General features: G+C 52.0%; 1 protein-coding gene across 6 annotated transcripts in view; it reads left to right on the top strand.

Annotated features, from left to right (window-relative positions):
• Positions 1-22,742, top strand: part of EVI5L (ecotropic viral integration site 5 like) — a 60,221-nt gene that overhangs the window by 17,698 nt on the left and 19,781 nt on the right. For all 6 annotated transcript variants that reach the window (XM_064737865.1, XM_064737863.1, XM_064737862.1 and 3 more), the window contains exons 5-13: positions 1,229-1,303; positions 3,053-3,178; positions 5,490-5,633; positions 11,799-11,888; positions 14,692-14,789; positions 15,211-15,271; positions 15,677-15,730; positions 17,597-17,629; positions 22,041-22,172. In XM_064737865.1, coding sequence (XP_064593935.1) covers positions 1,229-1,303; positions 3,053-3,178; positions 5,490-5,633; positions 11,799-11,888; positions 14,692-14,789; positions 15,211-15,271; positions 15,677-15,730; positions 17,597-17,629; positions 22,041-22,172 — 813 coding nt within the window. The remainder of the gene's footprint in view (positions 1-1,228; positions 1,304-3,052; positions 3,179-5,489; positions 5,634-11,798; positions 11,889-14,691; positions 14,790-15,210; positions 15,272-15,676; positions 15,731-17,596; positions 17,630-22,040; positions 22,173-22,742) is intronic.

Below are 22,742 nucleotides of genomic sequence, written 5' to 3'. Positions count from 1 at the left end.
TGGGACCCTGCAAGGGGCTAGGGCCATGGGGAACGATCTGGGAAAGACGGACAGGACATGCGGGGGGCCAGGAGGGGCTCTTGAACGTCATGAGGTGGACACTGGGACACCTGGGTGGACATGGGGACATTCTGGGTGGACAGGAAACAGGGATCCAGGTGGTACAGGAGATGCCTTCAACGTCATGAAGGTGACACTGGGGACATGGGGACACTGGGGACTTTGGGGGGACCTGGGACATGGGACTCGGGGTGGCATGCACAGAGGCCGGGGCAGGGAGGGGCTTTGAACATCATGAAGGGACATGGTGACGTAGGGTGACACAGGAGCAGGAGGTGGCACAGGAGGTGGCACAGAGGTGACACTGGGGACACAGGGGTGACACGGGGTGGCACAGGAGGTGGCACAGAGGTGGCACAGAGGTGACACTGGGGACACAGGGACAGGAGTGAGGTGGACACACGGTGACAGGAGGTGGCACAGAGTGGCACAAGGGACACAGGGACAGAGCAGCACAGGAGGTGACACTGGGGACACAGGGGTGACACGGGGTGGCACAGGAGGTGGCACAGGAGATGGCATAGAGGTGGCATTGAGGACACGGGTGGCGCAGGGACAGGAGGTGGCACAGGAGGTGACACTGGGGACACAGGGGTGGCACAGGGGTGGCACAGGAGGTGGCACAGGAACAGGAGATGCACAGGGGGTGGCACAGAGGTGACACTGGGGTGGCACAGGGACAAGAGGTGACATCTGGGGACACAGGGAGAGGGTGAGGTGGCACAGAAGTGACACTGGGGGCACTGGGGTGGCACAGAGGTGGCACAGGTGACACACAAGTGGCACACAGGTGACACACAGGTGGCACAGGTGACACACAGGTGGCACAGGTGACACACAGGTGACACAGAGGTGACACAGGGGTGGCACAGGTGGCACAGAGGTGGCACAGGTGACACACAGGTGACACACAGGTGGCACAGGGGTGGCACAGGGGTGGCACAGGTGGCACACAGGTGACACACAGGTGGCACAGGGGTGACACACAGGTGGCACAGGTGACACACAGGTGGCACACAGGTGACACAGGGGTGGCACAGGGGTGACACAGGTGACACAGGTGACACACAGGTGGCACAGGTGGCACAGAGGTGGCACAGGTGACACAGGGGTGACACACAGGGGTGGCACACAGGTGGCACAGGTGTGACCCAGGTGCCGTTCTCAGGCCTACTCGCTGGTGGATCGGGAGGTCGGGTACTGCCAGGGCAGCGCCTTCATCGTGGGACTGCTGCTGATGCAGGTGGGAATTCCGGGGGATTTTGGAATTCCGGGGGTTTTTGGGAATTCTGGGTTTTTTTGGGAATTCTGGTGGGTTTTTGGGAATTGTGGGGTTTTTTTCTGGGAATTTCTGAGGGTTTTTTGGGAATTCCATTTTTTTGGTGGGAATTTTGGGGTTTTTTTGGGGGGAAATTTTGGGGGTTTATGCGGGAATTCCATGGATTCTGATGGGAATTCCCGGTGTTTTTTGGGAATCTCACCCCCGATGCCGGAGGAGGAGGCGTTCAGTGTTTGGTGGGAATTACAGGGTTCTGCTGGGAATTTTGTGGTTTTTGCTGGGAATTTCGGGGTTTCTGATGGGAATTCCATGGATTCTGCTGGGAATTCCGGGGTTTTTTGGGAATCTCACTGCAGATGCCAGAGGAGGAGGCGTTCAGCGTTTGGTGGGAATTCTGAGGTTTTGCTGGGAATTTTGTGGTTTTTGCTGGGAATTCCTGGGATTCTGATGGGAATTCCCGGGTTTTTTGGGAATCCCACCACAGATGCCGGAGGAGGAGGCGTTCAGCGCTTGGTGGGAATTACAGGGTTCTGCTGGGAATTTTGTGGTTTTTGTTGGGAATTTCAGGGATTCTGTTGGGAATTTCAGGGTTTTAATGGGAATTCCTGGGATTCTGATGGGAATTCCCATTTTTTCTGGGAATCCCATATTTTTCCAACCACAGACGCTGGAGGAGGAGGCGTTCAGCGTTTGGTGGGAATTACAGGGTTCTGATGGGAATTCCATGAATTCTGATGGGAATTCCATGGATTCTGATGGGAATTCCCGGGTTTTTTTGGGAATCTCACCCCAGATGCCGGAGGAGGAGGCGTTCAGCGCTTGGTGGGAATTCTGAGATTTTGATGGGAATTCTGTGGTTTTTGCTGGGAATTCCATGGATTCTGCTGGGAATTCCCAGGTTTTTTCTGGGAATCCCACCGCAGATGCCGGAGGAGGAGGCGTTCAGCGTTTGGTGGGAATTCTGAGGTTTTGATGGGAATTTTGGGGTTTTTGCTGGGAATTCCATGGATTCTGATGGGAATTCCATGGATTCTGCTGGGAATTCCCGGGTTTTTTTGGGAATCTCCGCAGATGCCGGAGGAGGAGGCGTTCAGCGCTTGGTGGGAATTACGGGGTTCTGCTGGGAATTTCGGGGTTTTTGCTGGGAATTCCATGGATTTTTTTGGGAATTCCCGGTTTTTTTTGGGAATCCTGCATTTTTCCCACCCCAGATGCCGGAGGAGGAGGCGTTCAGCGTTTGGTGGGAATTTTGTGGTTTTTGCTGGGAATTCCATGGATTCTGCTGGGAATTCCGTGGATTCTGCTGGGAATTCCCGGTGTTTTTTGGGAATCCCACCCCAGATGCCGGAGGAGGAGGCGTTCAGCGCTTGGTGGGAATTTCGGGGTTCTGCTGGGAATGTTGTGGTTTTTGCTGGGAATTTCAGGGATTTTGCTGGGAATTTCGGGGATTTTGCTGGGAATTCCATGGATTCTGCTGGGAATTCCCGTTTTTTCTGGGAATCCCATATTTTTCCCACCACAGATGCCGGAGGAGGAGGCGTTCAGCGTTTGGTGGGAATTTTGGGGTTTTTGATGGGAATTTCACGTTTTTTTGCTGGGAATTCCGGGGTTTTTGATGGGAATTTTGTGGTTTTTGCTGGGAATTTCGTGGATTCTGCTGGGAATTCCGGGGATTCTGCTGGGAATTCCGGTGTTTTTTGGGAATCTCCGCAGATGCCGGAGGAGGAGGCGTTCAGCGTGTTCGTGCGCCTGATGCAGGAGTATCGGCTGCGAGAGCTCTTCAAGCCCAGCATGGCCGAGCTGGGGCTCTGCATTTACCAGTTCGAGTTCCTGCTGCAGGTGGGACAGGACAGAGCCAAACCCCACTTTGTCCCTGAATCCAACCCCAAATTCCCATTTTTTCTGACCCCAAATCTCTACTTTTATCCCTGAATCCAACCCTGAATTCCCGTTTTGTTCTGAACCCAAAATCCCAATTTTGTCCTACCCCAAATTCCCATTTTTCTCCTCACATCCAACCCCATATTTCCCGTTTTTATCTGACCCCGTATTCCTGGTTTTGTCCCTGAATCCAACCCCGAATTCCCGTTTTTTCTGACCCCAAATCTCCATTTTTGTCCCTGAATCCAACCCCAAATTCCCGTTTTTGTCCGACCCCAAACCCCCACTTTTGTCCCTGAATCCAACCCCGAATTCCCGTTTTTTCTGACCCCAAATCTCCATTTTTGTCCCTGAATCTGACATCAAATCCCTGGTTTTTGTCTCACCCTGAATTCCCATTTTTGTCCAACCCCGAATTCCCATTTTTGTCCCTGAATCTGGCATCAAATCCCTGTTTTTGTCTCACCCTGAATTCCCATTTTTATTCCCAAATCAAACCCCAAATTCCTGTCTTTATCTGGCCCCAAATTCCCGTTTTTCTCTCCAAATCCAACCCCATATTGCCATTTTTCTCCCCAAATCCAACCCTGAATACCCATTTTTGTTTTTCCCCAAATTCCCATTTTTTTCCCCAAATCCAACCCAAAATGCCCGGTTTTGTCCAACCCCAAATTCCCATTTTTCTCCCTGAATCCAACCCTGAATTCCCATTTTCTTCTGAACCCAAAATCCCATTTTTGTCCAACCCCAAATTCCCATTTTTCTCCCCACATCCAACCCCAAATTCCCATTTTTGTCCAACCCCATATTTCCTGTTTTTATCTGACCCCAAATTCCTGTTTTTCTCTGCAAATCCCCATTTTTCCCTCCAAACCCCTTTTTCCCCCCAAACCCCATTTTTCTCTGACCCCAAATCCCCGTTTTTCTCCCCAAACCCCCGTTTTTCTCCCCAAATCCCCATTTTCCCCCCAAACCCCCATTTTTCCCCCCAAACCCCCGTTTTCCCCCCAAACCCTGTTTTTCTCTCACCCCAAATTCCCGTTTTTCTTCCCAAATCCCATTGTTCTCTGACCCCAAACCCCCATTTTTCTCTCACCCCAAATCCCCATTTTTCTCTGACCCCAAATCCCCGTTTCTCCCCCCAAATCCCCATTTTTGTCTGACCCCAAATCCCCATTTTTCTCCCCAAATCCTCATTTTTGTCTGACCTCAAATTCCCATTTTTCTCACCAAATCCAACCCCAAATTCCCATTTTTGTCTGAACCCCAAATCCCTGTTTTTCTCCCCAAATCCCCATTGTTGTCTGACCCCAAATCCCCATTTCTGTCTGACCCCAAACCCCGTTTTCCCCCCAAACCCCATTTTTCCCCCCAAACCCCATTTTCCCCCCAAACCCCCGTTTTCCCCCCAAACCCTGTTTTTCTCTGACCCCAAATCCCCGTTTTCCCCCCAAACCCCATTTTTCTCCCCAAATCCCCATTTTCCCCCAAACCCCCATTTTTCCCCCAAATCCCCATTTTCCCCCCAAACCCTGTTTTTCTCTCATCCCAAATTCCCGTTTTTCTCCCCAAATCCTCATTTTTGTCTGACCTGAGATTCCCATTTTTCTCATCAAATCCAACCTCAAATCCCCATTTTTGTCTGAACCTCAAACACCGTTTCTCCCCAAACCCCATTTTTCTCTGACCCCAATTCCCCGTTTTTCTCCCCAAACCCCATTTTTCCCCCCAAACCCTGTTTTTCTCTCACCCCAAATTCCCGTTTTTCTCCCCAAATCCCATTGTTCTCTGACCCCAAGCCCCATTTTCCCCAAACCCTGTTTTTCCCCCCAAATCCCCATTTTTCTCTGACCCCAAATCCCCATTTTTCCCCCCAAACCCCATTTTTCCCCCCAAACCCCATTTTTCCCCCCAAACCCCGTTTTTCCCCTCAAACCCCCATTTTTCTCTCATCCCAAACCCCATTTTTCTCCCCAAACCCCGTTTTCCCCCCAAACCCCCATTTTCCCCCAAATCCCCATTTTTCTCTGACCCCAAATTCCCATTTTTCTCCCCAAACCCCGTTTTTGTCCCCAAACCCTGTTTTTCTCCTCAAACCCCCGTTTTTCTCTCACCCCAAATTCTCTTTTTTCTCCCCAAATCCCATTGTTCTCTGACCCCAAACCCCCATTCCCCCCAAATCCCCATTTCCCCCCAATTCCCGTTTTTTTCCCCAAACCCCATTTTCCCCCAATTCCCGTTTTCCCCCAATTCCCGTTGTTCCCCGCAGGAGCAGCTGCCGGAGCTGAACGTGCATTTCCGCTCGCAGAGCTTCCTCACCTCCATGTACGCGTCCTCCTGGTTCCTGACGCTGTTCCTCACCACCTTCCCCCTGCCCGTGGCCACGCGCGTCTTCGACATCTTCATGTACGAGGTAGCCCCACATCCCACCCAGAACCGGGCACTCGGGGCAAAAAGCCCAAAAAAATGGGTTTGGGGGGAAATTGAAGTTCAGAAAAATGAGTTTGGTTTGACCAAATCACTCAAAAATGGGTTTGGGTTTGAGTAAATACCTCAAGAATGGGTTTGGGGTGGATCAGACTCCTCAGGAAGAGGTTTGGGGTGGATCAAATCCGTCAAAAATGGGTTTGGGCTGGATCAAAGTCCAGAAAAATGGGTTTGGTTTCACCAAGTCCCTCAAAAATGGTTTGGGTTTGAGTAAATCACTACAAAGTGGGTTGGGTTCACCAATTCCCTCAAGAAGGGTTGGGTTTGATGAAGTCCCCAAAAACGAGTTTGGGTTTGGGATCAAATCCTCAAAAATGATCGGGGTGGAACAAGTGTTCAAAAATGGTTTGGGTTGAACCAAGTCCCTCAAGATGGGTTTGGGTTTGATCAATCCTCAAAATATTTGGGTGGAACCAAATCCCTCAAAATGGTTTTGGGTGAACCAAGTCCTCAAGAGTGGGTTTGGGTTGGATGAAATCCTCAAGAATGAGATTGGGTGCATCAAACCCTCAAAAATGGGTTTGGGTTGGATCGAATCCCTCAAGAATGGGTATTGGGGTGGATCAAACTCCAGAAAATTGGGTTGGTTCACCAATCCCTCAAAAATGGATTTGGTTTGGGAAAGTCCTCAAATGGTTGCTGACAAATCATTAATGGTTTGGTTTGACCAAATCCCTCAAAAATGGTTTGGCTGGATCAAAGTCCCTCAAGAATGGGTTTGGGTGATCAAATCCTCAAAATTAATTTGGGTTTGACCAAGTCCCTCAAATGAGTTGGTTTGATGAATCCCTCAAGAATGGGTTTGGGGTGGATCAAACTCCCAAAAACGGGTTTGGCTTGACCAAATCCCTCAAAACGGTTTGGATGATCAAATCATCAAAAATGGTTGGTTTGGACCAAATCCCTCAAATGTGAGATGTGAACAATTTGGGTGGTTCTGACGCTGTCCTCACACCTCCCTCCCGGGGCATCGCGGTCTGCGATTCAGTACGAGTAGCCACATCCCACCTAAATTAGATTTTGGGGCAAAAATCCCAAAAAAATGGGTTGGGTTTGACCAAATCCCTCAAAAATGGGTTTGAGTTTGACAAGTCCTCAAGATGGGTTTGGGTGATCAAACTCCTCAGGAAGAGGTTTGGGTTGATCAATCCGTCAAAAATGGGTTTGGGCTGGATCAAAGTCCAAAAAATGGGTTTGTTTCACAATCCTCAAAAATGGTTTGGTTTGTCAAGTCCCTCAAGAATGGGTTTGGGGTGATCAAATCCTCAAGAATGGTTTGGGTGGAATCAAAGTCCAGAAAATGGTTTAGTTTGACCAAATCCCTCAAATCTGTTTGGGTTTGATCATATCAAAATTGAGATGACCAATCTCATAGAAATGGTTTGGGGTGAACAACCCTCAAGAGTGGGTTTGGGTTGATGAAATCCCTCAAGAATGAGTTTGGGGTGCATCAAACCCCTCAAAAATGGGTTTGGGTTTGACCAAATCCTTCAAAAATGGGTTTGGGATGGATCAAACTTCTCAAAAATGGGTTTGGTTTCACCAAATCCCTCAAAAACGGATTTGGTTTGATGAAGTCCCTCAAAAATGGGTATGGGTGGATCAAACTCCAAACAGTTGGGTGGATCAACCTCAAAATGGGTTTGGGTGATCAAAGTCCAAAAATTAGTTTTGGTTTCACCAAATCCCTCAAACGGATTTGGTTTGTGAAGTCCCTCAAGAATGAGTTTGAGGTGGTCAAACTCCTCAAGAATGGGTTTGGGGTTGATCAAATCCCTCAAAATGATTTGGATTTGACAAATCCATCAAGAATGGGTTGGATGGATCAAATCCAGAAAATGGGTTTAGTTGACCAATCCCCAAAATCTGTTTGGTGTTGATCAATCACTCAAAAATTTGTGTGGACCCAAATTCCCTCAGATGTTTTGGGGTGGAACCAGTCCCTCAGATGGGTTTGTGATGAATCCTTAAAGAATGAGTTATGGGTAGCATCAAATCCCCTCAAAATGGGGTATTCGGTTGACCAAATCCCTCAAAAATGGTTTGGGTTTGATAAATCACTACAAATGGGTTTGGGTTTGCACCAATTCCCTCAAGAAGGGTTTGGGTTGATGATCCTCAAAACATTTGGGGTGGATCAAATTCCTCAAAAATGAGTCTGGGGTGGATCAAGTTGTTCAAAAATGGGTTTGGGTTTGACCAAGTCCCTCAAGAATGGGTTTGGGATGGATCAAATCACTCAAAAATTTGAGGTGGAACCAAATCCCTCAAGAATGGGTTTGGGGTGGATCAAACTCCTCAGGAACGGGTTTGGGGTGGATCAAATCCCTCAAAAATGGGTTTGGGGTGGAACAAATCCCTCAAAAATGGGTTGGGTTTGGCCAAATCCCTCAAGAATGGGTTTGGGCAGTATCAAAGTCCAGAAAAATGGGTTTGGTTTCACCAAATCATTCAAAAATGGATTTGGTTTGGTGAAGTCCCTCAAGAATGGGTTTGGGGTGGATCAAATCCTTCAAAAATGGGTTTGGGTTTGACCAAATCCCTCAAAAATGGGTTTGGGTTGGATCAAATCCCTCAAAAATGGGTTTGGGTTGATCAAATCACTCAAAAATTAATTTGGGTTTGACCAAGTCCCTCCAGAATGAGTTGGGTTTGATGAAGTCCCTCAAGAATGGGTTTGGGGTGGAACCAAACTCCTCAAGAATGGGTTTGGGTTGACCAAATCCCTCAAAAACGAGTTTGCAATGAATCAAATCCATCAAGAATGGGTTGGATTGGACCAAATCCCTCAAAATGTGAGATGTGAACCAAATCTGGGCTGGTTCCTGACGCTGTTCCTCACCACCTTCCCCCTGCCCGTGGCCACGCGCGTCTGCGACATCTTCATGTACGAGGTAGCCCCACATCCCACCCAAAATTAGGGATTCGGGGCAAAAAATCCCAAAAAAATGGGTTGGGTTTGACCAAATCCCTCAAAAATGGGTTTGGGTTTGACCAAGTCCCTCAAGAATGGGTTTGGGGTGGATCAAACTCCTCAGGAACAGTTTGGGGTGGATCAAATCCCTCAAAAATGGGTTTGGGGTGGATCAAAGTCCAGAAAAATGGGTTTGGTTTCACCAAATCCCTCAAAAATGGATTTGGTTTGGTGAAGTCCCTCAAGAATGGGTTTGGGGTGGATCAAATCCTTCAAAAATGGGTTTGGGTTTGACCAAATCCCTCAAAACTCTGTTTGGGTTTGATCAAATCACTCAAAAATTTGAGATGGAACCAAATCCCTCAGAAATGGTTTTGGGGTGGAACCAAGTCCCTCAAGAGTGGGTTTGGGTTGATGAAATCCCTCAAGAATGAGTTTGGGGTGCATCAAACCCCTCAAAAATGGGTTTGGGTTTGACCAAATCCTTCAAAAATGGGTTTGGGGTGGATCAAACTCCTCAGGAACGGGTTTGGGGTGGATCAAATCCCTCAAAAATGGGTTTGGGGTGGAACAAATCCTTCAAAAATGGGTTTGGGGTGGATCAAATCCTTCAAGAATTGGTTTGGTTTGACCAAATCCCACAAAAATGGGTTTGGATTTGATAAAGTTCCTCAAGAATGAGTTTGGGGTGGATCAAACTCCTCAAAATTGAGTTTGGGTTTGACCAAATCCTTCAAAAATGGGTTTGGTTTCACCAAATCCCTCAAAAACGGATTTGGTTTGATGAAGTCCCTCAGGAACAGGTTTGAGGTGGATCAAATCCTTCAAAAATGGGTTTGGGCTTGACCAAATCTTTCAAAAATGGGTTTGGTTTGATCCAATCACTCAAAAATTAATTTGGGTTTGATCAAGTCCCTCAAAACTTGAGGTAGGACCAAATCCCTCAGAAATGGTTTTGTTGTGGAACCAAATCCCTCAAGAATGGGTTGGGTTTGATGAAGTCCCTCAGAAATGAGTTTGGGGTGGATCAAACCCCTCAAAAATGGGCTCTGGGGTGGCCCCGGTGACCCAGACATGACCCAGGGTGGCCCCAGGGTGACCCCAATGACCCAAGGTGGCTCCAGGGTGACCATGGTGGCCCCATGGTGGCCATGGTGACCCCAGGGTGGTCATGGTGGCCCCAAGGTGGCCATGGCGGCCCCGAGGTGACCATGGTGGCCCTGGAGTGGCCGTGGTGGCCCCAAGGTGGCCATGGTAGCCACACTGACCGGGTGGTGGTGGCAGGGGTGGGGTGGTCCTGATGACCATGATCTCCCTGAGGTGTCCATGGTGGCCCCAAGGTGACCCTGGTGGCCCCATGGCGGCCCTGGGGTGACCATGGTGGCCCCATGGTGGCCATGGTAGCCACACTGACCGGGTGAGTGGTGGCAGGGGTGGGGTGGTCCTGATGACCATGGTGTCCCCGAGGAGACCATGGTGACCCCATGGCGGCCCTGGAGTGGCCGTGGTGGCCCCATGGTGGCCATGCTGACCAGGTGTCATGGTGGCAGGGGTGGGGTGGTCCTGATGACCATGATGGCCCCAAGGTGGCCATGGTGACCCCAGGGTGGCCATGGCGGCCCTGAGGTGACCATGGTGGCCCCATGGTGTCCATGATGGCCACGCTGACCAGGTGTGGTGGTGGCAGGGGTGGGGTGGTCCTGATGACCATGGTGGCCCCAAGGTGACCATGGTGGCCCCGAGGTGACCATGGTGGCCCCAAGGTGGCCATGGTGGCCCCGAGGTGACCATGGTGGCCCTGTTGGTAGCCCCGATGGCCACACTGACCAGGTGTGGTGGTGGCAGGGGTGGTGGGGTGGTCCCGTGGTGACCATGGTGGCCCCATGGTGGCCCTGAGGTGGCCGTGGTGGCCCCGAGGTGTCCATGATGGCCACGCTGACCAGGTGGGTGGTGACAGGGGTGTGGTGACCATGGTGGCCCCGATGGCCACACTGACCAAGTGTGGTGTTGGCAGGGGTGGGGTGGCCGTGGTGGCCCCATGGTGTCCATGATGGCCACGCTGACCAGGTGGGTGGTGGCAGGGGTGGGGTGGTCCTGATGACCATGGTGGCCCCAAGGTGACCATGGTGGCCCCAAGGTGACCATGGCGGCCCTGGAGTGGCCATGGTGGCCCCAAGGTGACCATGGTGTCCCCGAGGTGACCATGGTGTCCCCGAGGTGGCCATGGTGACCCCAGGGTGGTCATGGTGGCCCCGAGGTGACTATGGTGGCCCTGTTGGTAGCCCCGATGGCCACACTGACCAGGCGGGGGGTGGCAGGGATGGGGGGTCCTGATGACCATGGTGGCCCAGATGGCCACGCTGACCAGGCGTGGGTGGTGGCAGGGGTGGGGTGATCCCGTGGTGACCATGGTGGCCCCGTGGTGGCCCCGATGGCCACGCTGACCATGTGGCCGTGTTGGTGGTGGCAGGGATGGGGTGGCCGTGGTGGCCCTGAGGTGGCCGTGGTGACCCCATGGTGTCCATGATGGCCACGCTGACCAGGCGGGGGGTGGCAGGGATGGGGTGGTCCCATGGTGTCCATGGTGGCCCTGAGGTGACCGTGGTGGCCACACTGACCATGTGGCCGTGTTGGTGGTGGCAGGGATGAGGTGTCCGTGGTGGCCCCAAGGTGACCATGGTGTCCATGATGGCCACACTGACCGCGTGGCCGTGTTGGTGGCAGGGATGGGGTGGCCCCAAGGTGACCATGGTGTCCATGATGGCCACACTGACCGCGTGGCCGTGTTGGTGGTGGCAGGGATGGGGTGGCCGTGGTGGCCCCAAGGTGACCATGGTGTCCATGATGGCCACACTGACCACGTGGCCGTGTTGGTGGCAGGGATGGAGTGGCCCCAAGGTGACCATGGTGTCCATGATGGCCACACTGACCACGTGGCCGTGTTGGTGGCAGGGGTGGGGTGGTCCCATGGTGTCCATGGTGTCCATGATGGCCACACTGACCGCGTGGCCGTGTTGGTGGCAGGGATGGGGTGGCCCCAAGGTGACCATGGTGTCCATGATGGCCACACTGACCGCGTGGCCGTGTTGGTGGCAGGGATGGGGTGACCGTGGTGGCCCCAAGGTGACCATGGTGTCCATGATGGCCACGCTGACCATGTGGCCGTGTTGGTGGCAGGGTCTGGAGATCGTGTTCCGCGTGGGGATGGCGCTGCTGCAGTTCAACCAGGCCGAGCTGGTGCAGCTGGACATGGAGGGCATGTCCCAGGTACCGGCCCACCGTGAGGGGAGGCCTGGGGGGCTTGGGGTGGGGGTGGGCTTGGGGTTGGTCAGTCGGGGGGTTGGGGTGGGGTAGGTTTGGGGCAATGGGTGGGGTTGGGGTGGGTGGGCGTTGGTCAGTGGGGTGGGCTTGGGGTGGGCTTGGTCAGTGGGGGGGGGTTGGGGTGGGGTAGGTTTGGGGCAATGGGGTGGGGTTGGGTGAGTGGGCATTGGTCAGTGGGGTGGGGCTGGTCAGTGGGATTGGATTGAGATGGGTTTGGTCAATGGGGTATTTTTGGGGCAATGGGGTGGGCGTTGGTCAGTGGGATTGGATCGAGATGGGTTTGGTCAGTGGGGTGGGGTTGGTCAGTGGGGTTGGGTTTGGTCAATGGGGTATTTTTGGGGCATTGGGGTGGATTTGGGGTGGGGTTGGTCAGTCGGGGGGTGTTGGGGTGGGGTAGGTTTGGGGCATTGGGGTGGATTTGGGGTGGGGTTGGTCAGTGGGGTGGGGCTGGTCAGTGGGATTGGATCGAGATGGGTTTGGTCAATGGGGCAGGGTTGGTCAGTGGGGTTGGGTTTGGTCAATGGGGTATTTTTGGGGCATTGGGGTGGATTTGGGGTGGGTGGGGTTGGTCAGTGGGGTGGGGTTGGTCAATGGGGTATTTTTGGGGCATTGGGGTGGATTTGGCGTGGGTGGGCATTGGTCAGTGGGGTGGGATTGGTCAATGGGGTGGGTTTGGGTAATAGGGTGGGGTTGGTCAGTGGGGTGGGTTTGGTCAATGGGGTAGTTTTGGGGCTTTGAGGTGGATTTGGGGTGGGGTTGGTCAGTGGGGTGGGTTTGGTCAGTGGGATTGGATCGAGATAGGTTTGGTCAATGGGGCAGGGTTGGTCAGTGGGGTGGGGCTGGTCAGTGGGGTGGGCGTTGGTCAGTGGGATTGGACTGAGATGGGTTTGGTCAATGGGGTGGGGTTGGTCAGTGGGGTTGGGTTTGGTCAATGGGGTATTTTTGGGGCAATGGGGTGGGGTTGGGGTGGGTGGGCATTGGTCAGTGGGGTGGGGCTGGTCAGCGGGATTGGATCGAGATGGGTTTGGTCAGTGGGGTTGGGTTTGGTCAATGTGATTGGATTGAGATGGGTTTGGTCAGTGTGGTAGGGTTGGTCAATGGGGTGGGGTTGGTCAATAGGGTGGGTTTGGTCAGTGGGGTGGGGTTGGTCAGTGAGGGGGGTTTGGTCATGGGGTTGGGTTTGGTCAATGGGGTATTTTTGGGGCATTGGGGTGGATTTGGGGTGGGTGGGCATTGGTCAGTGGGGTGGGGCTGGTCAGTGGGATTGGATCGGGATGGGTTTGGTCAGTGGGGCAGGGTTGGTCAGTGGGGTTGGGTTTGGTCAATGGGGTATTTTTGGGGCAATGGGGTGGGGTTGGGGTGGGGTTGGTCAGTGGGGTTGGGTTTGGTCAATGTGATTGGATCGAGATGGGTTTGGTCAGTGGGGCAGGGTTGGTCAGTGGGGTTGGGTTTGGTCAATGGGGTATTTTTGGGGCATTGGGGTGGGGTTGGTCAGTGGGGTGGGGCTGGTCAGTGGGATTGGATTGAGATGGGTTTGGTCAGTGGGGTGGGGTTGGGGTGGGGTTGGTCAGTGGGATGGGGTTGCAGTGGGTTTGGGGTAGGGTTGGTCAATAGGGTGGGTTTAGGGTCACCTTGGGGTGGACTTGATTAATGAGGTGGGTTTGGTCAGTAGGTTGGGCAGTGGGATGGGTTTAGGGTGGGTTTGGTCAGTTGGATGGGTTTGGTCATTGGGATGGGTTTGGTCAGTGGAGTGGGTTTGGTCAATGGGATGGGTTTGGTCAGTGGGGTGGGTTTGGTCAATGGGGTGGGTTTGGTCAGTGGGGTGGGTTTGGTCAGTGGGGTGGGTTTGGGATGGGTTTGGGATGGATTTGGTCAGTGGGGTGAGGTTGATCAGTGGGATGGGCTTGGGGTGGGTTTGGTCAGTGGGGTGGGTTTGGGGTGGGTTTGGTCAATGGATGGGTTTGGTCAATGGGATGGATTTGGTCAGTGAGGGGGGTTTGGTCAGTGGGATGGGTTTGGGGTGGGTTTGGTCAATGGGATTGGTTTGGTCAGTGGGGTGGGGTTTGGTCAGTGGGATGGGTTTGGGGTGGGTTTGGTCAATGGGTGGGTTTGGGGTAGGGTTGGTCAGCGGGGTGGGGTTGGTCCATGGGGTGGGGTTGGTCAATGGGGTGGGCTTGGTCAATGGGGTGGGTTTGGGATGGGTTTGGTCAGTGGGTGGTTTGGGGTGTGGTTGGTCAATGGGGTGGGTTTGGTCAATGGATGGGGTTTGGGGTGGATTTGGGATGGGTTTGGTCAATGGATGGGATTTGGGGTGGGTTTGGTCAATGGGATTGGTTTCAGAGTGGGTTTGGGATGGACTTTGTGGTGGGGCTGATCAATGGGATGGGTTTGGTCAATGGATGGGATTTGGGGTGGGTTTGGCCAACAGGATGAGTTCATCCCCATTTTGCCCTGGTTTTCTGCATTTTGTTTCATTTTTTTCCCCAATTTGGGGTGAATTGTCCCTGATTTGGGGTGAATTTCCCCATTGTGGGGTGAATTATCCCCAATTTGTTCTGAGCTCCCCATTTTGGGGTGAATTCTCCCCGATTTGGGGTGAATTGTCCCCGATTTGGGGTGAATTGTCCCCGATTCGGGGTGAATTGTCCCTGATTTGGGGTGAATTCTCCCCATTTTGGGGTGAATTGTCCCCGATTTGGGGTGAATTGTCCCCGATTCGGGGTGAATTGTCCCCGTTCCCGCCCCGCAGTACTTCCAGAAGGTGATCCCTCACCAGTTCGACTCGTGCCCCGACAAGCTGATCCTGCGCGCCTGCCAGGTCAAGTACAACCCCCGCAAGATGAAGAGGTCAGGGCGCCTCTGTCCCTCTGTCCTTCTGTCCTTCTGTCCCCTCTGTCCCTCTGTCCTTGTGTCTCTGTGTCCTTCTGTCCCCTCTGTCCCTGTGTCCCTCTGTCCTTCTGTCCCTGTGTCCCTGTCCCTGTCCCTGAACCCATCCCCATCTCTGTCCCTGTGTCCTTCTGTCCTTCTGTCCCCTCTGTCCCTCTGTCCCTGTGTCCCTGTGTCCCTCTGTCCTTCTGTCCCTCTGTCCTTGTCCCCTCTGTCCTTCTGTCCCTCTGTCTCCTGTGTCCCTCTGTCCCTCTGTCCTTCTGTCCCCTCTGTCCCTATGTCCCTGTCCCTGTGTCCCTGTCCCTGTCCCTGTCCCTGTCCCCTGTCCCTGTCCCTGTCCCTGTCCCTGTCCCTCTGTCCCCAGCTGTCCGTGTGTCCCCAGGCTGGAGAAGGAATACGCCGCCCTCAAGAGCAAAGAGATGGAGGAGCAGATCGAGATCAAGGTGACACAGCTGGGGACACCTGGGGACATTGCAGGGACACCTGGGGACACCTGAACACACCTGGGGACACTGCAGGGACATTGCAGGGACACTGCAGGGACAGCTGGGGACACCTGGGGACACCTGGGGACATCCCTGGAGGACACTTGGGGGACGTGGGGACACCTGGGGACACCTGGATTACCACTCATTGTCCCCTCCCTGTCCCTTCTGTCCCCTCCCTGTCCCCTCTGTCCCCTCTCTGTCCCCTCTCTGTCCCCTCTCTGTCCCCTCCCTGTCCCCTCCCTGTCCCCTCCCTGTCCCCTCTCTGTCCCCTCTGTGTCCCCTCCCTGTCCCCTCTCTGTCCCCTCTGTGTCCCCTCCCTGTCCCCTCCCTGTCCCCTCCCTGTCCCCTCTGTCCCCTCAGCGGCTCCGCTCTGAGAATCGCCTGCTCAAGCAGCGCATCGAGACCCTGGAGAAGGTGAGGACCCCAAAACCCCCCAAAAATGCCACAAAAAAACCCTAAAACACCACAGAGAACCCCAAAAACCCTAAAACACCACAGAGAACCCCAAAAAACCCTAAAACACCACATGGAACCCAAAGCACCCCCAAACCCTGCATGGAACCCCAAACAACCCCAAAACACTGCATGGAACCCAAAAAAAAATAACCCAAACACTGCATGGAACCCAAAAATCCCCAAACACTGCATGGAACCCATAAAACCCCCCAGAAATCCAAAATATTCCAAAAAAACCCAAAAACAAACCTGAAACCTGCATGGAACCCAGAATACCCCAAACCACTGCATGGAACCCCAAAAACCCCCAAACACTGCATGGAACCCAAATCCCTCATTTAGGGCCCAAACCCCCTCGTTTTGAGCCCAAATCCCCCCATTTAGACACCAAAAACCCCATTTTGGGCCGAATTCCCCCCATTAAGGACCAAAAAAATCCCATTTTCCAACCCAAACCCTCCAAATCCGCGAGAACTGGGGAGTTGGGGAATGGCGGGAGTGCCGGGGCGGGCTGGGCTGGCTCTGCCCCGGCTCTGGCACTGGCACCACTGGCACTGTCACTGGCACCGATCTGTCACTGTCACCGTCACCAATCTGGCACTGTCACCGCTGGCACTGTCACCGCTGGCACTGTCACTGTCACCGATCTGTCACTGTCACCGCTGTCACTGTCACTGCTGTCACTGGCACTGGCACCGCTGGCACTGTCACTGTCACCGCTGTCACTGTCACCGCTGGCACTGTCACTGTCACCGATCTGTCACTGTCACTGTCACCAATCTGTCACTGTCACCGCTGTCACTGTCACCGATCTGTCGCTGTCACCGCTGGCACTGTCACCGCTGTCACTGTCACTGTCACCGATCTGTCATTGTCACTGTCACCGATCTGTCACTGTCCCTGTCACCGCTGTCACTGTCACCAATCTGTCACTGTCACTGTCACTGTCACCAATCCGGCTCTGTCGCTTCTGTCACTGTCACTGTCCCTGCCCCAGCTCTGTTGCTGTCCCGGCTCTGGCTCTGTCACCAATGTCACTCTGGCTCTGTCACCAATGTCACTCTGGCTCTGTCACCAATGTCACTCTGGCTCTGTCACCAATGTCACTCTGGCTCTGTCACCAATGTCACTCTGGCTCTGTCACCAATGTCACTCTGGCTCTGTTGCTGCTGCCGCTGTCGTGACCTGGCTCTGGCTCTGTCCCTGTCACTGTCCCTGTGTCCCTGTCACTGTCACTGTGTCACTGTCCCTGTCACTGTCACTGTGTCACTGTCACTGTCCCTGTCACTGTGTCACTGTCACTGTCACTGTGTCCCTGTCCCTGTCACTGTCCCTGTCCCTGTCCCTGTCACTGTCACTGTCCCTGTCACTGTCACTGTCCCTGTCACTGTCCCTGTCACTCTGTCCCTGTCACTCTGTCACTCTGTCACTCTGTCCCTGTCCCTGTCACTGTCACTCTGACACTCTGTCACTGTCACTGTCCTTGTCCCTGTCCCTGTCCCTATCCCTGTCCCTGTCACTGTCCCTGTCACTCTGTCCCTGTCCCCATCCCTGTCCCTGTCCCCGTCCCCGTCCCTGTCCCTGTCCCTCTGTCCCTCTGTCCCTCTGTCCCTGTCACTCTGTCCCTCTGTCCCTCTGTCCCTGTCCCCGTCCCTGTCCCTCTGTCCCTGTCCCTCTGTCCCTCTGTCCCTCTGTCCCTGTCCCTGTCCCTGTCCCTCTGTCCCTCTGTCCCTGTCCCTCTGTCCCTGTCCCTCTGTCCCTGTCCCTGTCCCTCTGTCCCTCTGTCCGTCTGTCCCTGACGGGTCTCTCTCTGTCCCTCCCCAGGAGAGCGCCGCCCTGGCCGATCGCCTCATCCAGGTACTGCCCTGCCTGTCACCATAATCCCGACATTCCCGTGCATTTTCCTTCCCAATTTTCCCCATTGATTTTCCCAATTTTCTTTCTCGATACTTTCCCGATGTTTTCCTGATTTATTTTCCCAATTTCCCTTTTTTTCCCCTCAATTTTCCCGATTTTTTTCCCAATACTTTCCCATCATTTTTCCCTGATTTTCCCAATTGATTTTCCCAATTTCCCTGATTTTCCTGATTGATTTCCCCCAATACTTTCCCAATTTTGATTTTCCTCTCCTATTTTTCCCATTTATTCCCCTGATTTTCCCAATTGATTTTCCCGATTTTCTTTCTCGATACTTTCCCGATGTTTTCCTGATTTATTTTCCCAATTTCCCCAATTTTTTCCCTCAATTTTCCCGATTTTCTTTCCTGATACTTTCCCAATATTTTTCCCTGATTTTCCCCATTTTCCCAAATTCTTTTCCCAATTTCCGCAATTTTCCCCCCAATTTTCCCGATTTTTTTCCCAGTGCTTTCCCAATATTTTTCCCTGACTTTCCCAATTTTCCCAAATTCTTTTCCCAATTTTCCCAATTGATTTTCCCGATTGATTTCCCCCAATACTTTCCCAATTTTGATTTTCCTCTCCTATTTTTCCCATTTATTCCCCTGATTTTCCCAATTGATTTTCCCGATTTTCTTTCTCGATACTTTCCCGGTGTTTTCCTGATTTATTTTCCCAATTTCCCCAGTTTTTAACCCAATTTTCCTGATTTTTTTCCCAATACTTTCCCAATATTTTTCCCTGATTTTCCCCATTTTCCCAAATTCTTTTCCCAATTTCCGCAATTTTCCCCCCAATTTTCCTGATTTTTTTCCCAATGCTTTCCCAATATTTTTCCCTGACTTTCCCAATTTTCCCAAATTCTTTTCCCAATTTTCCCAATTGATTTCCCCCAATACTTTCCCAATTTTGATTTTCCTCTCCTCTTTTTCCCATTTATTCCCCTGATTTTCCCAATTGATTTTCCCAATTTCCTTTCTCGATACTTTCCCGATGTTTTCCTGATTTATCTTCCCAGTTTCCCCAATTTTTCCCCCAATTTTCCTGATACTTCCCAATATTTTCCCCTGATTTTCCCAATTGATTTTCCCAATTTCCCTGATTTTCCCGATTATCCCAAATTCTTTTCCCAATTTTCCCAATGGATTTTCCCAATTTCCCTGATTTCCCGATTGATTTTCCTCTCCTATTTTCCCCATTTATTCCCCTGATTTTCCCAATTTTCTCTCTCAATACTTTCCTGATGTTGTCCCAATTTATTTTCCTAATTTCCCCAATTTTTCCCCCAATTTTCCTGATACTTCCCAATATTTTCCCCTGATTTCCGCAATTTTCCCAAATTCTTTTTCCAATTGATTTTCCCGGTTGATTTTCCTCTCCATTTTCCTCATTTATTCCCCTGATTTTCCCAATTTTCTTTCTCTATACTTTTCCGATGTTTCCCTGATTTATTTTCCCAATTTCCCCAATTTTTTCCCTCAATGTTCCCTAATTTTTTTCCTGATACTTTCCCAATATTTTTCCCTGATTTTCCCAAATTCTTTTCCCAATTTCCCCAAATTCTTTTCCCAATTTTCCTGATTTTTCCGATTTTTCCCCCTGATACTTTCCCGATTTATTTCCCCAATTTTCCCAATATTTGCCCAATAATCCAGATACTTTCCCAATTTCCCCTATTTTTTCCCTGATCTCCCTGATTGATTTTCCCCAATTTTCCCAATTTATTTTCCAAATTTTCCCAAATATTTTCCCAATATTCCCAATATTCCCAAGATTTTCCTGATATTTTCCCAATTTTCTTCCCCAATGTCCCTGATTTATTTTCCTGGTGTCCCCCCCACCATTTTCCTGATTTTTTTTCCCCAATTTTCCCAACTTTTTTCCCCAATTTTCCCAAGATTGTCTGGATTTCCCAAATCTATTTTCCCAATATTTTCCCAATTTATTTTCCCAACTTTTCCCAATTTATTTTCCTGGTTTTCTGATTTTTTCCCTGATTTTCCCAATTCTTCCCCCAATTATTTTGATTTTTTCCCTGAATTTCCTCGCAATTTTCCCAGTTTATTTCCCCAATTTTCCCGATGGATTTTCCCAATATTTTCCCCGATATTTTCCTGATTTTCCTCCCCAATTTTCCTGATTTATTTTCCTGATTTTTCCCCCCATTTCCGTGATTTTTCCCAAATATTTTCCCAAATATTTTCCCAAGATTTTCCCGATTTATTTTCCCAATCTTTTCCCCAATTTATTTTCCCAAATTTCTGATTTTTTCCCTGATTTTCCCAAAATTTTTTCCCAAATTTTTTTCCCAATTTTTTCCCTGTTTTTCTTCCCAATTTCCCTGATTTATTTTCCTGATCTATTTCCCCAATTTTCTTCCCAGTTTTCCCAATTGATTTTCTCAATATTTTTCCCGATATTTTTCTGATTTCCCCTATTTATTTTCCAGATTTATTTTCCCAATTTCCCAGATTTATTTTCCTGATTTATTTCCCGAATTTCTCTGATTTCCCCAATTTTTTCCCCCAATTTTCCCGATTGATTTTCCCAATTCCCCCAATTTTTTCCCCATTTTCCTCCCTCCTCCAGCCCCACTTTTGGGGGGATTTTCCTTTTTCTGCCTTTTTATTTCACCTTTTTTTTCTGCTTCTCTGGAGGATCCCGCACATCCCGCACAACCCCCAATTTTGGGGGAAATTTGATGGAATTTGGGGATATTTTGATGAATTTTGGAGAATTTTGGGGGGAATTTTGAATGTTGGAGAATTTGGGGGATTTAGGGGGAATATTGAGGATTTTGATGGAATTTTGGGGGAAATTATGGGGAATTCAGAGCAATTTTGATGGAATTTTAGGAAAATTTGGGAGGATTTAGGGGAAATTTTGGGGGATTTTTTTTTTGAATTTTAGAGAATTTGAGGAAAATTTTGGGGGATTGAGGGATTTGGGGGAAATTTTGAATTTTGGGGTATTTGGGGGAAATTTTGGGGAAATTTTGGGGGGAAATTTTGGGATTTTGGGGGGGAATTCTGGTGAATTTTGAGGAATTTTGGGGGGATTTTTGGGGGGAATTTTGGTGGATTTGGGGGAAATTTTGGGGGGGAATTTGAGATTTTGGGATTTTGGGATGGAAAGCAGCGATTGGAGGAGTTTGGGTGGAATTTGGGGTGGGGAAGGGGAAGGGGACAAACGGCCCTGGAGGTCCCCAAGGGGCTGGTGGCACCTCCAGTGTCACCCCCTGTCCCCAGTGTCACCTCCTGCTTCCTATTGTCACCCCTCAGGGCTGGTGGCACCTCCCTGTCCCCAGGGTCACTCACTGTCCCCCCAGTGCCACCACAGCCGCGCTGGCTCTGCCCTGGTGGCAGGAGGTGACAATGTACCCATTGTCCCCATGGCCCCGTGCACGGCCCAGAGTGACCATGTACCCATTGTCCCCAACGTCAACAATGTCCCCATGGCCAGGTGACACAGGCCCAGGAGGTGACAATGTGCCCATTGTCCCCAATGTCCCCATGGCCAGGTGACACAGGCCCAGGAGGTGACAGTGTCCCCAGTGTCCCCATGTCCCAGGCCAGGTGACCAGGCCGAGTGACATGTCCCCAATGTCCCTGATAGCCCCCAAGTGTCCCTCTGTCCGGCCAGGTGGCACTGTCCCTGCTGTCCCCAAGGTGTCCCTGATGTCCCCATTGTCTCCCCAGGGCCAGGTGACGTGGGTGCAGGAGGTGTCCCCAATGTCCCCAAGGTGTCCCCAATGTCCCCACTGTCCCCAGGACCAGGTGACACGGGCACAGGAGGTGTCAGTGTCCCCATTGTCCCCAGTGTCCCCAAGGTGTCCCTGCTGTCCCCAATGTCCCCATTGTCCCCAATGTCCCCAGGGCCAGGTGACACTGTCCCCGTTGTCCCCACTGTCCCCAATGTCCCCATTGTCCCCAGGGCCAGGTGACACTGTCCATGATGTCCCCACGGTGTCCCCAATGCCCCCTCTGTCACCAGGGCCAGGTGACGCGGGTGCAGGAGGTGACACTGTCCCTGCTGTCCCCAATGTCCCCATTGTCCCCAATGACCCCATGCCCCAAGGTGTCCCCATTGTCCCCAATGTCCCCATGCCAGCCAGGAATGTCCCCATTGTCCCCACTGTCCCCAGGGCCAGGTGACACTGTCCCCATTGTCCCCCATGTCCCCACTGTCCCCATGTCCCCATGGGCCCAGGGCCACTGTCCCATTGTCCCCATGTCCCCCTGTCCCCACTGTCCCCACTGTCCCCACTGTCCCCACTGTCCCCATTGTCCCCACTGTCCCCAGGGCCAGGTGACACTGTCCCCACTGTCCCCACTGTCCCCACTGTCCCCACTGTCCCCTCTGTCCCCAGGGCCAGGTGACGCGGGCACAGGAGGCCGAGGAGAACGACGTCATCCGGCGGGAGCTGGCGCTGGTGAGGCAGCGCTGCAGCTCGGCCACCGAGAGCCTGAGGAGAGCACAGAGCACGATCCGAGAGCTGCAGGTGTGTCACTGTGTGTGTCACCTCTGTGTGTCACTGTGTGTCACTGTGTGTCTGTCACTGTGTGTCACTGTGTGTCACTGTCACTGTGTCACTGCCCGGTGCCAGCGCTGCAGCTCGGCCACCGAGAGCCTGAGGCGGGCACAGAGCACCATCAGAGAGCTGCAGGTGTGTCACTGTGTGTCATTGTCACCTGTGTGTGTCACTGTCACTGTGTGTGTGTCACTGTCACTGTGTGTCACTGTGTGTCACTGTGTGTGTCACTGTGTGTCACTGTCACTGTGTCACTGCCCGGTGCCAGCGCTGCAGCTCGGCCACCGAGAGCCTGAGGAGGGCACAGAGCACAATTCGAGAGTTACAGGTGTGTCACTGTCACCTGTGTGTGTCACTGTCACCTGTGTGTGTGTCACTGTGTGTCATTGTCACTGTGTGTGTGTCACTGTACCTGTGTGTGTCACCTGTCACTGTGTGTCACTGTAGGTGGGGCACTGTGTGTCACTGTCACTGTGTGTCACTGTGTGTCACCGTGTGTCACTGTCACTGTGTGTCACTTGTGTGTCACTGTCACTGTGT

Source organism: Zonotrichia leucophrys, unplaced genomic scaffold (genome assembly GCF_028769735.1).
Source record: "Zonotrichia leucophrys gambelii isolate GWCS_2022_RI unplaced genomic scaffold, RI_Zleu_2.0 Scaffold_118_139670, whole genome shotgun sequence".
NCBI classification, from domain to species: Eukaryota; Metazoa; Chordata; class Aves; order Passeriformes; family Passerellidae; genus Zonotrichia; species Zonotrichia leucophrys.
The sequence above is the reverse complement of the archived record's forward strand: the minus strand, read 5'-3'. Positions and strand labels throughout refer to the sequence as shown.